Source organism: Condylura cristata, unplaced genomic scaffold (assembly GCF_000260355.1).
Source record: "Condylura cristata isolate star-nosed mole 26May11 unplaced genomic scaffold, ConCri1.0 scaffold00031, whole genome shotgun sequence".
In the NCBI taxonomy this organism is placed as follows: Eukaryota; Metazoa; Chordata; class Mammalia; order Eulipotyphla; family Talpidae; genus Condylura; species Condylura cristata.
The window spans coordinates 10,160,707-10,177,487 of NW_004567132.1; the positions used below are offsets into that span (position 1 = coordinate 10,160,707).

Consider the following 16,781-nt stretch of genomic DNA (forward strand, 5'->3'; position numbering starts at 1 on the left):
GCATTCCTTTTACTTGAGGCATCTCAGCCCAAGGAGCTGCAGTCTCCCCTGGGGAATATGACATAACCATAGGCGGGGAGGCCTCACAAAAAGTCTGGTGTCCACACACCCTTCTCCAAAGGAAACCCCTTCCCACCCTGTGTGCGAGAACGCCGATGCCTGCCCAGGTGCGACGGCCACCCCAGAGTCAGACAAACACCCAGAGTCAGTGACCTGATAGGATGTGTTTATATTTACACAGTACATTTTAAAGCAATGGCTACATTGGTCATACATATTAGAAACCATAAAAAAAAGTTAAGAACTAAAATGTACATCATACACTTGTATATATATATTTTTACACGGAGGTAAAAAGGCTTATAAAAAATCAATACAACAGGGTCTTTAGTATACAGGTAAAGAATGAATTATGCTTCAGGCACTTTAATTTGTTAATGTGAGCAAATAGCTGGGGGGGGGGGGTGGGGGTTCAGGGGAAGTTTCCCAACAGATCTTTTGGTTAATGTTTTGTTACCACAGATACAAAAATAAAATCTGAATAATTTCTCTCAAATGATTGACGTCAGTATGGCAAAGCTGACTGGGAAAACACTACACACTGTTTAGCTGCAGTGTGGTGATTAGGAGAGACGTATTTACACGAATGTCCCCGGGGCTGTCCTTGTGCCCTTAACCGCCACCTTCACCTTCACAAACCAAAAAAGTATCCTCAGAGTTAAGATTCACTAGCATAACTCTTCAAAGGGGAGAGAAAAGACAAGGGGTAGTGGAAAATAGAAGCCAACAGAAGACTAGAGAGGCGACAAAACCCAGTTGCGGGGCTGTGTGTAACTGCTACTGAAATAAATAGGGGCACTTGAACTGAGGTCTAATAAAACATACATTAGTGTTGTGCTTTGTAGAGAGGAGACCTTGAGAAAGACCCTGAGGAAATACCTCAGGGGTGAGGGGGAGAGGAGGAATGGTGATCTCTTGACAATGACTGGAGGCTGGCTGAAGGTTTTCTAGATGTTTTCCAGGCAGGAAGTGTTTCTTTTCTCTTCCATCACCAGCTTGACAGCTCTCTGCTCCTTTCCCAAACTGGAAGGTCCAAACCAGTCACTCCACAAATGAAAACATCTAACAACTAACTCTTAAGCATTCTGTGTATTTACACCACTGATCTGACTGACAAAATTGACAGGCTGAAATGTTTCAGCTGAGCTGAAAACATTCCCAATAAACTAAGCGTGGCTGGTCCTTTCCCAATACAATTGGCAGGCTGGAAAGTCGTTTCCTTGAAGACTGATGTCCTGTGAGAAGGGGTGAGGGAGTGGGGAGCAAGGGAGTAGGCCAGGCCCTTGGCTGACAGTTACCACTGGAAAATCAAGGTGGGGAGAACAGCCAGCATGGGCAAGCCTGTCCCCTGTGGTTTCGATGGCGTTCTGATTGTACTATGCTAGGTACAGATAATCACTTTTTTTCTTTCTGTAGTAAGGTTTGGCTATTCCTTGCAATATATTAGAAAAATACTCTTTTCCAGCTTATTAAAAGCTTCCTACATGGCAAGGCGACAGGCTGACCCAGCCTGCTGAACTAACCCTCTGCACCCAAAGTGGCAAGTCTGGGTTCGGCGTTGCAGGAAAAAGACACTTAGGCATTGAAAGGGTTTTTATATATGGCCTTGTTTTTTCCCCAAGTATAAATGAAGAATTTGGTGATGTGAAATTGACTCCAAAGTGAAAACAAAAACATGAGCCCACAAACAAAAACGCAACCCACCACTGTTCAAATATATGACATTTAGAATCCCTTTCCCCACCCCCGGCTAGTAGAAAATAGCCTGTGTGTGTGTAGTTGTTGTCTGTGTGTGTGTGAGAAGATCTTGCAGTCAGTAGAAAATAGCCTGTGTGTGTGTAGTTGTGTGTGTGTGTGTGTGTGTGTGTGAAGATCTTGCAGTTTGATACCACAACCTTAGTGTTCCTTAATGGACCTTGGCTAGGAGAACACTAATTTGTTGACTAGACTATTTGGTTTGCCAAACAATGAGTGTAACTTCATTAGCATTTTCTTCTAATATTGTTAAAACTGTGTGGCAGGCACACAATTTTGGTAAGTTCTACTTTAGGGGTAACTGGGGAGGATCAGAAAAACCTGAAATTCCCTTTCTAACCCTGGTCCAAGAGGATGCAATACAGTTTAAGGAATTTTCCTGATTCTCGCGTTAATCTGAAATTAAGGCTAAATTCTCATGTTCTGGGTGAATGTTTTCTATCAGTGAATAACTGACAGATGGAGGCGGTTCGCAAGAAAATGATGATGGATTCAAGATAGAAACTGCAGCGTACATGGGAAATTTGGCTTTATAAAAGTTCAAGCGATCTTGTTTTGTGGTAGAAGTTAACTAGCTCATCTCGATACATAATAACTGACTGCAGGTTAAAATACTTCTGGTAGGGTTTCATCAGCTGACAGCACATGTCTGCAGGAACTCTGGCAACCGGCAATCTGAACCCAAGGGAAAGACCGTCTTCCATGCTCTTGGAAAAACCAACTACAAAACCCACCAAAAATCAGCAGTTCTACTGCAGGCACCTTTGAACTAGAAGAGGTGGGGAGGAGAGACAGGAAGTCAACAACGTGTATAGGACCGTTAGCTTGATTACAGATTGTTAATTGTACAGGCGAGTCTATGCAGGGTTCCTTTCCTCAGAACACGGCGTGAGTACACGGGTGGCTGGGGGGGATGCAGAGTCCACCAGGCGGGTTCCCCAGGCCGAAAGGTGCCCAAAGGTCCCGGGAGGCCTCTTGGTCTCCTTGCTCCCCGGGTGGGCAGGGCTGGGCAGACGGGGTTCGGAGGAGACGGTTCCCCCGACGACGGGAGGGGAGCTGAGTCATACCGCGGCTTTGTGCTTCCCCCCGCAGCACCTGCACATCACCCCACAGTTGTAGCAGGCCCGCAGGGGCAGATAACAGCACATACAGGGGGCCAAGAAAGACAAGGCAATAAGAGCCATCCACCGGAGGCAAAACTTCTCGTCGCTAGTATCGCACGAGCACGGGTCTGTGTAGTCTCCCTCGGGGTCCGACATACAGTGATAGAGCATACTGTCCGCACACCACATGCAGCTCACCCGGCGGATGCAAGTTCTCACCGAGTCGGGTGCGTCCTGGCAGTGGCCCCTGCGGTTCTCCTCGTGGTTGAACATGTCCCTGCAGTACTCGCACTGGGAGCGCTCGCGGTCCTCCTTCCGCGGCCGGGGCTTGCCCCGCGGCGGCTGCGTCTTGATCACGCCACTCCCCCGGCCTTTGGGGTCCTCGCCCAGGCCGAAGTCCGAGGAGTCCACGTATGGGTAGTTGTAGTCGTGCTTGGGGACCTCGCCCTTGGCGAAGCGCACGTAGGAGTCCGCGTCCTCCGAGCTGTCCAGGTACTTGGTCCGCACCGGCGCGTGCCGGTAATCCTCATAGCCCGTCATCCAGATCTTCTCTCGGGGGTTGATGCGCACGATCTCCTCGTCGTCGTCGGGGAAGCTCACCTGCCGGTAGGGCCTTGGCATTGGCTACCCGGGAAAAAGGAGACATTTTATAGTGATGGCAAAAACAAACAACCAAACAAAAAAAAACAACCAAACAAACAACAAACCCTAACGTGTACTTCCACCTTGATGGAAGCGGTTTTGAAAGATTGAGGGATCCAAATTAGGCGTTTCCATCAGTTCCTGGCATCAAGAAATCAATTTAACCCGTGCAGGTCAACATTTCCCCTTTTGTCCACCCACACACGCAGGAATGGTGTGTACATTTTAAGAATACACTTGAAATTTTCAGACTGAACACAACAGACCAGCAAGCAGAAGGGGAGAGGCTCACACCTCCCTTCATCAGTTACCTCCTAACCACTATTCTGATTGCTAACAGCAGAGAGCACTTTCAATGGCTGCTGTTGTGCAGGACATCTTCTGTAAAACCATTTTTTCTGCAATGAAATATAGGAACACTGGAGTGTGCTATTGTAAGGGCAAGTGCTTTTCATTACCTGTGTATTTGTGTATACCGGCTCAGTGCGGGTCATGTCTAAAAAAGCAATGGGATTGGAACGATAGGGCTCACAAATACTTTGTCAGCTGGCTGGGAAGTGAAGTTGTTGGGCTCAAGAAGAGTGAAAATGCACACTTGCAAGCCGGCTGCTCTGGTCAGGTGCTGCTGGGGTCTCCCAGACAGTGATCGCAGAGCTGGAATCTGAGCCCAGGCAGGCTGGATTCAGTCACACCCTCTAGCCTTCAGGTGGCACCTGCACGCTTCCGTGGCGCCGGAGCAGTCTCTGCAGACAGTCCTGCTAGAATCTGCAACATCCTGTCCTGACTGGCAAGTGCCAAATGAATGGCGGTGGGTAGACCTGGGTAAGCCTGCCTTGCACAGGGTACCTCAGTTGTCACAAAGTGACTGTCCAGCTCTGAAGTGCCCTGGGCAGAATGGCTTTTTGCCAAGGGTCAGGAACATGCTCTGAGTGAACGCACTGGGGTCACATTCAGACTGTAACATTTACTAGCAAGCTGCTAAGCCCAGATTCAGTTTCTCTACCAAACTGCACAGCTGTGAGTGAAAAGAAGCTTTGCCTGTCAGCCCAGAGCCCCCTCAAGGATGTGCTTGATGCCTGTGGCCATTGTCATTATAATATCACTCCAGAATTTATTACACAATTAGGTTTACCCATCACTTCCAACCCGACCACGAGCTCCCCAGGGGCAGGGCCACGTCTCATCCACTTTTTACCCTCATTCTTGTCCAATTTCTGACATCAGTTTCTTGGGCTTCGGAAAGTTAAGTCTTACAGGATTTCAAAATCTTGGGAGTTGACATAGACTTTGCTAAATTGCAAAAGTAACGAGTGTCAAAAAAGTCAAGTTCCATCTATTGCTACCATAAGTGCCAAAATATTAGAAAGCATACAATGAAATGTTTAGAGTTAGAGAAATGCAGCTTTATTTAAAAACAAACAAACAAACAAACAAAAAAACCTCACTGCCCTGCACTCCCTATTTCTTCTTACACAGCAGGCTGGTAGCCACAGTCCCCTGCGGGCATCAGTCCACTCCCCGCGATTTGGGAACCTGCTCCCCAAAACAGCCGCTACTCAGTAAATATTTGTTGAATTACTGAATTCCAGTCTTAGTTCCATCTCCCCTGAGCAAGCCTGGGCCCGAAGCCCGTGACGCCAGGGGGCTAGAGCCAAGTGCGCAGCATTCCTCAGCCCCAATCCTGGCTCTGCTTTCACAAAGCCGGGGGGCCCTCTGGATAGGGGAATGCAGGGGAGCAGGCACCAGGGAAGCATAGCCTTGGATCTGAACCTTGTTCCACCAAGAACTCTGGGGGTGCTGAGGAGCTGCATTATGGGGGTAATTTGTGAGGTAAAGCACATAAAGGTTCAGTAAGGTATCTGGCAGAAAACTCCGAGGAAGGATGAGCTGTCACCACCGCCTCTAGCACTGGGTGGGGGTATACTGTAGGAGCGCTCAGGGGCTGGGCTCAGGGCAGTTAGCTCAACAGGAGAGAGCGGATGGTCGCTGTTCCAGAATCAGGAGCTAGTCACGTGGACAACCCCAGAGCAATGCATCTGTACTCACCTGTTCGAGGTGATAGTGGTCTGCGGGGTATGAGTCATGGAGGTGGCCCAGGGTATAAATCCTCCGGTGCTCACAGGATGTGGGAGAAGAGATTGTCCGAGTTGGTTGTTCTTTCTTCTGAGAGGAATTAGAAGAACTGTCTGTGGCTGTCTGTTTAGAGGGAGGCAACCAAGCATTAATTAAAAACAAACAAAAAACACATACACATCAAAACCCAAACCCACACAGCAAACCCTAACACACTGTCTACCCTCACTGTGGCATCTTGCTAGATTTCCCGAAACCTTGAGTTTATCCTGGGCGTGGGAGACAGGAGGACTCGTGAAGGCCAGATTGTCTAAACATGATGTGGCTGCCTCAACGGGCACAGGGACCCCGCTGCCAGACTCTGGAAGGTTGGGTTTGTTTTCTTAATTGTGGGAACAGTGACCAGGCTTGGGGGAGGCCCAACACAAGGCCTGCTCGGATATCCCAGTTTGATCAAGACTGGTTGGGAGGCGTGGGGCCTATAAGGCGATGGAAATGAGGAAAATTCAAACCCAAATGTTTATATGCTGGCCGACCCCATCCTGGGAAAGTCTCAGCGATAAGGAAACCTCCTGGGTATCAGGGGCACTGCCTTTCCAGGAAGCAATTTTGTAATCTTTGGGTTCGAGGCAAGCCTTGGAGGTCACTTTAAACTAGAAGGAAGATGGATGAGCGCACAGAGGGACGAAGGCCACTAGCCGTGGAGAGTGAGTGTCGAGCTGTCGATTCAGCAGTGGCTGTGAGTCCTGGGGGCGCCGCTACAACAGTGTCCTGAAGGCCGGCGGATGCGGGACGGGCAGGCGGTCTTGGATGGAGCGGAGCCCCGCGCCTCCTAACACGCCTCACCTCTCAGTGTTCTGTGTCCCCCTGACGCTGGACAAAGTGAGCCAGGGAACCCCAGCGACGGCCAGGCTCCGCACCCCTGGGGCTCAGCAACCACACAGAGGCTTTGCTGAGTGCACCTGGAGTTTGTTTTAAATCAGGGTCCCTCAGAAACCCCACCTCACTTTCTGCTTCCTTATAGTGACAGATCCCTCCCTCCACCCCCAACTGAAGGTTTTTCTGGGTGTCCTATTAGGGGTTAATGTCTAGGAGCAGTAAGAAGCTGTAGCTTCTGACGCTTATTTTCCGCTTGTCTCATTTTTTTGGTTTAGTTATAACTTATAAAGTTCGTTTGATCATCTTCCCCATTTACAAAGTAGTAAATGCTCAGTAATAAATAAGTAGGTGGGAAACAAACTCATATTTCCATTATGTAGCATATATCACTACTCATTTTTAAGACTTGGTGCAGCATCCAACTGTGGACCCAGCCCTCGTGGGTTTCTTGCTAATAAACCTTTGGCCCAAGTGCTGGAGGGCTGACACCTGTTTCGAATCCCCAGACCCAGCGACTGATCTGGATGAAGATGCATAGTCCTCTGAGGCAAAGCAGAGTTTTTACAAGGAAGTCAGGAAGTTTGCTGTTTGGCTCTCTGACGTTAAGCTCTAAGGAGTCCAGAAGCCTGGACCCTGGTGAAGGCACAAGAAAAGAACCTGCCTAAGATGAAGCGAGCTGAAATCAAGAAAAGGTGGCACTCAGACACCACTGGGGCTTCTGGACCACGTCTCAATCCTGATCCACTTGAGACGTCCTAATGACGCGAGCCAGTCCCTGTGGTCAGAGAAACCAGTGCCTGGCTCACCATCGGGGCACTGGCCCTTCACTCCGGACTCCTCCCCAAGGCAGCGTCCACCTGCATCACACCCCTGGCCTCTCTCGGCACCTCTATGGGGGTGGGGTGAAACTGGGCGCGCAGTCTGCTGCTTCCCTTCCCTGCCTCGGGCAAGCAGAACATGCTGCCGTCATGCTGCCGGAGGGGCCACGTGGAGGTCCAGGCCCCGGGAATGCGGAGCCTCGGTGCCTGGCCCATCTGCTGCCCAGGGGTGTGAGCGGGACTGGCATCGGTAACAGACACTCCCCTCCCGGCGCCAGAACTGTGCTCAGAGCCATTAGCCCCTCAAATCCTATCTAAAGTACCACGTTCTATTGTAGTTTATTTGGGGGAGGGTCTCAGAATGCTATTACCATTAATTTACATGGGATTTTTTTGTTTAGTGTTCCCAGATCCAAACCATAACCTGTATCACACAAAACAGAACATTCTACTTTCAGATTGAGGGCTGGGGTAAAGAACCAAACTGGTACCACAAATTTTCCAAAACTCTAGCCTGTTTTCCAACTCTCACCCGTCTTTCCTTATGTCCTCGGAGGCCTCTTTACACATGCTGGTTACAGACAGACACACACTGAGTGTGTGTCAGAGCCTGGCTGCATGTAAATACATCATGTCCACGTCACTCACAGGAAAATGGGAGCGTGACCGGCAGCCACTGGCAGAGAGGAACTGAAATGCAGCCCGACGACAAGCCCAGTGGGATTTCAGACCCGCACACTGCTGCTTTGTGCATACGCCCAGCTCATTCCAGTGGCTACTGAGATCAACACAGAACAGCTCACTCAGGTAAGCCAGCGCACCCGCATAAGGCAAACCCAGGAGATAAGCACAGTGGCTTGCAATACAAAGGTTTCCAGAGAGCTCAATAAAAACCTTCTGAGTGAGCAGACACTGGTCCTGCGAGGTGATTCCAATACCAAGGGCTAAATCCTAACCTGACACCCAGGTTCTTGGAAACGCAGTTAACCCCTCAGGGTCACTTCCACGTTAGTCATCTGCTCGCCTTAATGCACCCTATTTCCTGTGACCCAAGTCCAGGTTTACAATGTGTCAAGTCATTCTGAGAAACAAGGCACGGCCACTCGTTCCCATATTCATTAACCAATCAAATGCTACCTTTGCCGTACCCATCCCACCCACTGCACAGGCGGAAGAACCCGACACTGGGAAGGTCCTTCCATATCTCCTGATTTAACCACAAAGTTGTACGAGGAAACTTTTGAGCATGTCCACAGTCCACTGCCTGCTGTGGGCAGAGCGGAGGGTAAGCCCTACTAACCTAACCTGCTCTGCATCTGGACCCTAGGAAGGCAAGTGGGCGGGGCAGGCTTCACCTAAAGCAGAGGCCTATTTTAGCTCTAGACCTTCAGAGAAACCTGACGAAGTGGTGAGTGTGACCTGTAAACAAAAGGAAGGTACCACCTGGGCCTCTCTAAAAAAGGCCAAAGGGAAGAACTTCCTTTCAGTCGCATGGACCTCTGAGCCAGTTCTGCGGCTCTGCACACTGTCTCCAGCAGAGTGGGAGAAAAATAGCCCAGCCAAGCTGTGCGTGAAGGCCCACTGAGAAAGCGATCCTGCACTGCTCTGCAGTCAGGACCCTTCCAACCTGCCAGCTTCTTAACCCTGAAAACCTGGGCTGCATCATCCACTTGCCTTGATCTCTGGTGGATGTCTGAACTGCTGGGGGTCGAGCTCAAGGAGAAAAGGGGAGGTCTTTTGTAGCTACACTGTGCTGGGGAACCCCTGGCTCCTCAGGGGTGGCTCGTCTAATGAGCTGAGCAGGCAGCTTTGAGCCTTTTCCTACATAGGCACACTTCTGAGACTGCAGGTCTAGGTACTGTAAGAACGTGGATGTTGTAACACAGCTAGTCCATACACTTTTTAGTTTCTTGGTGCACATCAAAATTACATTTATACTACACTGCAATCCAGTAAATGTGCAATAATACCATTCTAAGAAAACTGTGCATACTTTAATTTTAAAAATACCCTATTGTAAAAAATGTTAACCACCGTTGAAGCTGTGAGCTGTAATCTTTTTGCCGGTGTAAAACACACAGCATATATATATATATATATATATATATATATATATATATATATATTTTTTTTTGCGCAGTACAGCAAATCGCAATCAAATGAGGTGTGCCTGTACTTTGGAACAATATAACATGGAAATTGTGTTTCTTAATTACCTAATTTGGCCCTGATTTAAAAGGGTAATCCTTTGACTACATTTTCATCTTTTTTTTTCTATGGTTATGTAGAAACTCACATATTTTCAGTAATAACAAGCCTTGTGTGAGCTGGTTCTAAAGTCCTGTGACAGGGGTAGTAAACTGAGACAAGACTTGGATAAAGAAGAATCCGGAAAGAACAGGAGGTGAGAAAAGGGAAGCAGAAGCAAGAGCCAGAGTATCAAGTTGAAAGAGTGGGCACTGCCAGCCTTACACAGAGAAGAGCCCAGTCGGTCTGACCGAATATATTTTGGTAGTAAAAACACTCCTCTCTTCCTTTGGGCTTTGTGGGACGTGGGCTTAGAAACCAAAGATGACATGAGTGGGGCAGCTGGGTGGCTTCCCTAAGAGGGGGCACCACGGATGGTCAAAAAACCTGGGCCAAGTCCCAGAAGACCAAAAAAGCAGCTCATGTTAAAAAACTCTTTAGTGGGAACAAGCATCCGATGGCTGGACTCTGTAGACTAATTTATACTTATTTTAAGAATTCAGCAGTTTCCTATAATTCTCCAGAACTTAACAAACAAGGAAAACCGCGGAGCATCCAAAGTTGATATGAACTTTTAAGTAACTGGCTTCAGTATTGTGGTGTCTTGACAATAAATCAAAACCTTAAGTACAAAAGGCCCTGGACGGAGAATTCTGGGCTCATGAACTGGCTGTTTTCCCAAGGTCAATGCTGTCTCATTTGGATGGGAATTGGTCTGAATGGAGAAAAGTCCAGAGAATGGACACCTGATACTAAACCTGGTTGACCTGGTTGACCTCTACTTTATGGGCAAATTTTATAAAATATGGTTTATTCTTGGAAACCAGGCTAATTCCTCAACTACAGAGATGTCACATTTCCCTGGGAATTCTTTTTTTAATATATATATATTAGTTTATTTTTACATCATTTTGTACTTTTTTTTTTCCCCATCACCATTGTTATCCCTGGGAATTCTTAAGCAGCACATCCCACTGCTTGCATGCCCGGGCCTGGGCCTCCTCTGTCAGGCCAACTTCATTGACCAAGGGAAGCTCAGGAGGGAGGAAAACTAGGAGCCCAGACCAGCAGAGGAAGGTAGTTTGCTTAACTTACCTATCCTGGGATGGAATCCTGGCTGCTGTTCACATTTCCAAGTGAAACAAGTGTTTTCTGGACTATTTGCATCCCTTCCATTCCCCTGGGTTTTCCTGCTAAATCTTTGTTTTTCCAAAAAGGGGAGGGAGGTGGAGAACAAAGGAGCAGCAGCTGGCAAACAGTGCTTGAGGGACAGGAAAGGTGTGCCCGGGCTGTTTTTTCAAGGACACTTGGACTATGAGGGGCACCTGGTTTACAGCTTTCTGAACAGGACACTCCTACTGAGCACATCCGTGAGGCTACACAAAGAAACCCAGCAATTTTTTCCTCCCTCTTGGGGATAGAGACAAATGGGACAAGTCCCGCCCTGACAGAGGCAGACAAACAAGCACAACCACTGTATCCTCTGTGTTCCCAGGGACGTGAGAGCGGAGACAAGAAAACACAGGGTTACGGGGCCAAGCCCACCTGACCGGTCCTTTCAGGAGATCTGCATTTTGAATGAGGCATAGCAAGTAAAATGTTAAGAAACGGCTTAAGAAGCCAGAGCATATCACCCGGGAACCACAGCACTGTTAAGCAAAAACAGCACTATCTAGAGTGAATCAGAAAACCCTAATGCCAGGTCAGGCCACATGTCTGGGATAAGTTGTTTAACTTCTTTGGCCCTCAATTTCCTTGTGTGTAAATAAGGTGGTTGTGCTGGATGCATGCCAAGGTCTGTGTGAGCTCTTAACAGGTCTGTGTGAGGCCCTTCTCTCATGACCCTTCATTCCTCCCTAGAACAGTCCAGGAGATGGGGGGGTCTGAGTAAGGCTGTTGCTTAGTCTATGCAAGACTTACAGGATTAATTCAGATTACTTAGGGCGAGTTTCTGCTGTGTCTCTAAGTGCTATTTTGTATTTTTTAAAAGTGGCTAGCTAGTATTTTCATTGGCTACAGTATTTTGGTAATTTTTCTACGACCCAGAACCAATATAGATGTCACTGGCTGATGCAATTAAAGCAATATTCAGTCTTCTCTTCCTCTTGTGGGCTTCTTGTTTTTAAAGTACGTACTGTCTAGCTACATAAATAAATACACACATACCATGCCCCTCAAACTCTGGTTGGGAGACTGGTCCCATCACATGCAAACCAGACATCTGTTTCTCCTGTAGAAAGACAGTAAACTGGATGGGTAGCTAGAATGTTGGGGCAAGCTGTGGTTTCTAACTCTTCAACAAAGCTTGTCTTTCTCCTCTCAGCTTTACTCTCCCCTCAGTGAGCTCCTAGCCAGTGGCAGCCAGAGCCAAGGCCAATGCTTGTTCCTTTGGTAAACAGGAAACTGTTGCCTGTTTTGTCAATAGGTCTTCCAGAACAGGTAGTGCAGCTCTCTGGTCCTCAGGGCCTACATTGTCCTCTTTCAAAGGAGACCTAGCAGTGGCAGGAAATGGGCCAGGCACCTGCTTTTTCATGGCTCTAGCTAACAGCACAGGTCTGAAAGGCAGCTGTTGGGGGCCAGAGATGACTGCCCCAGACTCAGGGCATCCTTCTCTCTGAGACACGGGATAGAGGGGCATTTATTCATTGTGAAAGGACAAAAGCCTAATTCCCAGACACTTGAAAGTGTTTCCAAAAAAGTGTCTCTAAGTTTTGAACTTAGATATGTGTTGATATGAAAAGATAAACCAAATTTAGCTTCACCGTAAACACTGATGGGTTGGAGAGAAGCCAGGTTTTGGGTAACCAGAATATATATATACTCTGTATGAATTAGTAAAGTGGAAATAATAGCTTTACTACCACAGTTTTAAAAGAGGAGATGATACAAGTGTAAATGAAGAAAGACACAAGTGGGAGGGCTAGCAAAATGCCTTTGGGCTTCCTGAAGTCGAGAGCATTTCAAAGCTTTTGTTTGAGTCTGAGCCTTTTAATTGCTTTAAATTTAGCCACTGTAGGCATTTCTGGTTGCATAGAAAGACCCTCCTCTTAATATGGTAAGTGAGCTTAATAATTATTGTCATTTAGAAGATCAAGCAGCTTCCAACCTCACAGAAGACCTTGCAGCCACCTCATACCAAAGGGGTGTCAGCCAGCAGTAATCTTGGGGTGCTGCTCCCCATGCCAGACACACAGCACTGCCCCTCCCAATACTTTGGCTTTTCTTAATGAACTTTACAGATCAGTTTCAGTAGCTAAACTCTATAAAAGCACTTTATATTTTCAACTTTAGAAAACAAAAAAAGCTTTACCCTCTCTCCGGAATTTTGCCACAACCCCTTAATCCCAAGGACAGACAACATATACTTCTGATCAACTGATCTCCCAAAATGAGACTGGGCTCTCCAGTGGGGGCAGGGCTGGCTGAAACCCCCACTGAGGGGCTGCTGAGGTCTTTAGCCAGTACACCAGAGCAAAAGCCCATCATCTAACCATCCTCTTGCAATTCAAGAAATTGACATATTTAATATAGGCAGTGGGCAGGTTTGGGGTGGCATTCTGGGTGGGCGGTGCGTGGAACTGACACTGGGTGCTTCATCTCTCAGAGATGGCAGAGTCAACGTGGGCTCCCAGGGTGATGAGGGCCAACACGTGTGTACAAGTGCAGGCACGGGACAGAGCCACACTAGTTCTCACCCCTTGCCCTGAACAAGTGAAGTGAGATGCAAAGAACTACACCCTGAAAGGGTTCTGGATCAGAAGCATCAGCGACCACAGCCACCTCATATGTCAGAATCCTGTTTGGAACCTAGGCCTCGCCCTAGATGCCAAACTCCAGGTCTACACCACTTGCTTTTGGAAAAACTTAAAAATCCATAAACGTACCTCATTAATTACAAAACTGGTAGATTTGCCCTCTGCTTTAATTTCTGTTGGGGGTGGATTAAGTCTTCAAGAAGGCAAACTCTGTGCTCTTCTATAAACGAAACCTTGATCATGTCAAAATTCAATGAATTCATTGGTTGCAATTAATCAAAAATGAAAACCAGCACAATTTGTGAATCTTCAAAGGCACCTTCCAAGGCAAAACAAATTGCTGCTCAGTACTTTGGTTTTAGCCACCTGCTCTAGCCATACTTTAGAAAACACCTGGGGTGCTGGGAGGAGTCCCAGATGTTATTAGGGACAACTGCTCTGAATAGCCAGAAAGTAATAAAATGCAGCCTGTGATAAACAGGATGTCAAGGGGTCAGGCATAGGGCACAAAGAAGCAGCAAGTTGCCAGTGGGAGCAAACATGGCTGGAAGCTGGAGCTGTGAAAGACAGGCCATTTCTCCTGTGTGAAGGAGGGCTGCCTACCAAAGGCAATGAGATGGAACACCAAAACACAAACTACACTCAAACTCAAGTAAAAGTGGGTTCTGGAAAGAACTCAGACCCTCTCACAGTGATGTGAAGGGTGCTCAATTCCGCTAAGACGCTGAGAAGAGAAGTCAATGCACGGCGTTGCAGACTCGGGGGCTCATGTAGGAATACTGATGAGAAGGGTGGCCCACACCCAGAACCACCACCTGGAGGGTGGTATAAACCAACAAGGGTAGGCCTTCCTCTGGAAAAGCTTTGAGCTGCTCTGGAGACCTCCAGGCTGCAGACTTGCTAGGCAGGCGCCCAGTAGGGCCCTTGAATGTGTGGTGGCTTTCTCCCCTTAACACCTTCCCCCCTCCCACACTGGATTCTAGAGCACCCTAAAATATAACTCCTGTTTGGGTGCTAAAACCACATGGTGAACTGGAAAGGTTGGGAGATGGGTACCCCGTTTTCCTGCATTATGAATTGACTGTGTGAGGCCTATCACCCACTTGACTGGGCTGCAACTGTGTGGGAGAGAAATCCTATCTGGTTTGTCAGGAGGAGGGCATTCGGCTCTTCAGATATGAATTCCAATCCCTTCTCATTCTGAGGCCTGTGATTCTAAGGAAATGGCAAGTCTGTTAAGTGGCCTTGCCTCCCAGCAAGTCGAACAGTTCCAGCCAACTCCTGTCAGCCATTCTAGCTTTCATGTGCCCCTACTGGGCAGACTGCTTCCAAACAGGAGGGAGAGAAAACTGTCTCGAGCCATACAACACACCTCTTTGTGTCTCTTTAGTTAACCCCAGATGGCGGACCAGGTTTGCTGTAACTCAGGTAGCTCCCTTGGTTCCTTCTCCTCCCTTCATGTCATAGCTCAGATCCCTTCTCATTCTTTTCTTAACCGCCCCCCCCCCCAAAAGCACTGCTGTCCCTCTCCATCTCAGATTCTATCTTCCAGTTCTTGGGCTCATAATGACAACCCCCCTCCCATTTTTTCAATGTCATGTGGTTATACTATTTCCTGACTTGCAGGTTTAGATATTTAGAGAATGCATATTATGGAAGATAAAAAACTTAGCTATTTTACATATCCCCAACTATCTGTAAAGCAAGTATCTCCCTAATCCCCCAGCTTTAGCACCAGAATACAGCAGAGCTTGGTACAGTGACAGCTGAGGTCCCAGCACCACTTGGCCACAGCTCCTGACCAGCCTGCTCCAGAAGTAAGCACACTGCAGCTGCACTGCCTCAAGGTCATATGGAAATTAAACTGCCTATGAAGATGTTTAAAGCACTCCTAAATGTTAGAATTCAGGAGCAGTCAGTAAACCACCAGGACCAAACCCTACAAAAGAGGAATTTGATAAACTGTTCATTAACTGGTTACAAAATCCAGAGACCCTCTAGTTCTGTGCAGCCCACTTTCCCTCTCCCTCTCTCCCCAGGGAAACCTCCACCTTTGCAGACTCCAAACCCTCAGGCCTCAGCGTTCTCACCTGTAGGGGTCTGGGAGGAAGTCAGTCTTAAATTGGGGAGCAAACCGGCTCAGCTTGTCCACGGGGCTGAACTGTTTCTTTTTCAAGTTTATATGGGCCTTCTTGACTAGCTGAGCAAAACAGTCTCCTCCACAAGATAAGAACATAACAGAGGGAGCAGCCATGAGGCCCCATGCTCTCCATTCCTCTCAGGTGTCCCCAGTTCTGAGGTGGAAGAAATGAAAAGTTGGCAGAGGCATCAGCAAGCATGTGTGGACTCTTAGCAATGCCAAAAACCCCATTACAGAACACTGAATTTGTGGGGGTTGCGGTGCTCTCTATTCCCTACGTTACTCCTTGTACAATTGGTACCGAGTGACGCTGGCCCTCGAATTCCCTCATATACTCCTACTGAACAGTGGCATGTCCTGGCCACCTAGGTGGTGTGTTCACCTAGGCCCATCATTGTCATCAAAGTGCCCTGTGAAGAGACTGTGCTACTAGCAAGCGGCAACACGAGGAGTCAGAGCCTGGCGTGAGCAACACTGCCAGGAGCTCAGCAACTATTTGTAGATTCCGTGGAAAACACAATGAAAAACATATGACATGAAGTCCCTCAAAAATCACCCACCTTTAAAAAAATCATCTGCTTCAGGATGATAAAGGAATAAATTATGAAAATACTGATACTACCTGCTGCCTATGGAGCAGAAAAGCTTTGGAAGGGTTGCAGGAACCAGAAGGGTGACCAGCCTGCCAATAATCCAATTAGGCGAAGATTCATTCATCAAATAAAATATAAAACCCCCAAAAGGGCAAGCTTTTAAGTGGCAAGAGAAATAAACAAGAGGCTTGCTGGAATTTTTAAAAGGAGAGAGAACAATCAGGATCAGTGGAGAGGGATGTACCAGGCTACATGGAAGGAGAAACAGAGCCAAAACCCCGACAACTCAAAACCCTGGCTAACCAGGAGTCTGAAGGTGGCCCTGGCAGGAAGGGTGGGGACCCACACCAGGCTGGCGACAGGGAATGGGAGAGGCCAGGGAGACCAGAGGCAGGGGAGATGGCCACGGGCAGCAGGCGCCAGGGTGGGTATATATGCACAGCACGCACGCACACACGAAGCAGGATGCTCACTGCACTGAGGACACTGTGACATGGTTTTACCTTCCTGAGAAGTTGGGAGGACATCCCGGGGGAGGACAAGCCGGGATGGGGGATAGTCACGAGAGCTGGGGAAGTGTGACAGTGACAGTCCACACTGGGTGAGCACCCCAGTCCAAACCACCCCTCTCCCCCAGGAAGTTGCATTCCCCAGTGCAGTGTGTGCACTGATAATTCTGGCCATAACGTAGTGTTTGTTCCTAGTCCCCTGAAACC

The 16,781-nt window shown here is 48.0% G+C and overlaps 1 protein-coding gene across 2 annotated transcripts in view; it reads right to left on the reverse strand.

Moving 5' to 3' along the window:
• Window positions 1–209: 209 nt before the first annotated feature.
• Window positions 210–16,781, reverse strand: part of SPRED2 (sprouty-related, EVH1 domain containing 2) — a 107,600-nt gene continuing 91,028 nt past the window's right edge. For both annotated transcript variants that reach the window (XM_012731553.1, XM_004691461.2), the window contains 2 exons: window positions 5,607–5,756; window positions 210–3,542 (listed from right to left, as the gene is read on the reverse strand). In XM_012731553.1, the coding sequence (XP_012587007.1) occupies window positions 2,877–3,542; window positions 5,607–5,756 (816 nt within the window). In that variant the 3' untranslated portion in view covers window positions 210–2,876. The remainder of the gene's footprint in view (window positions 3,543–5,606; window positions 5,757–16,781) is intronic.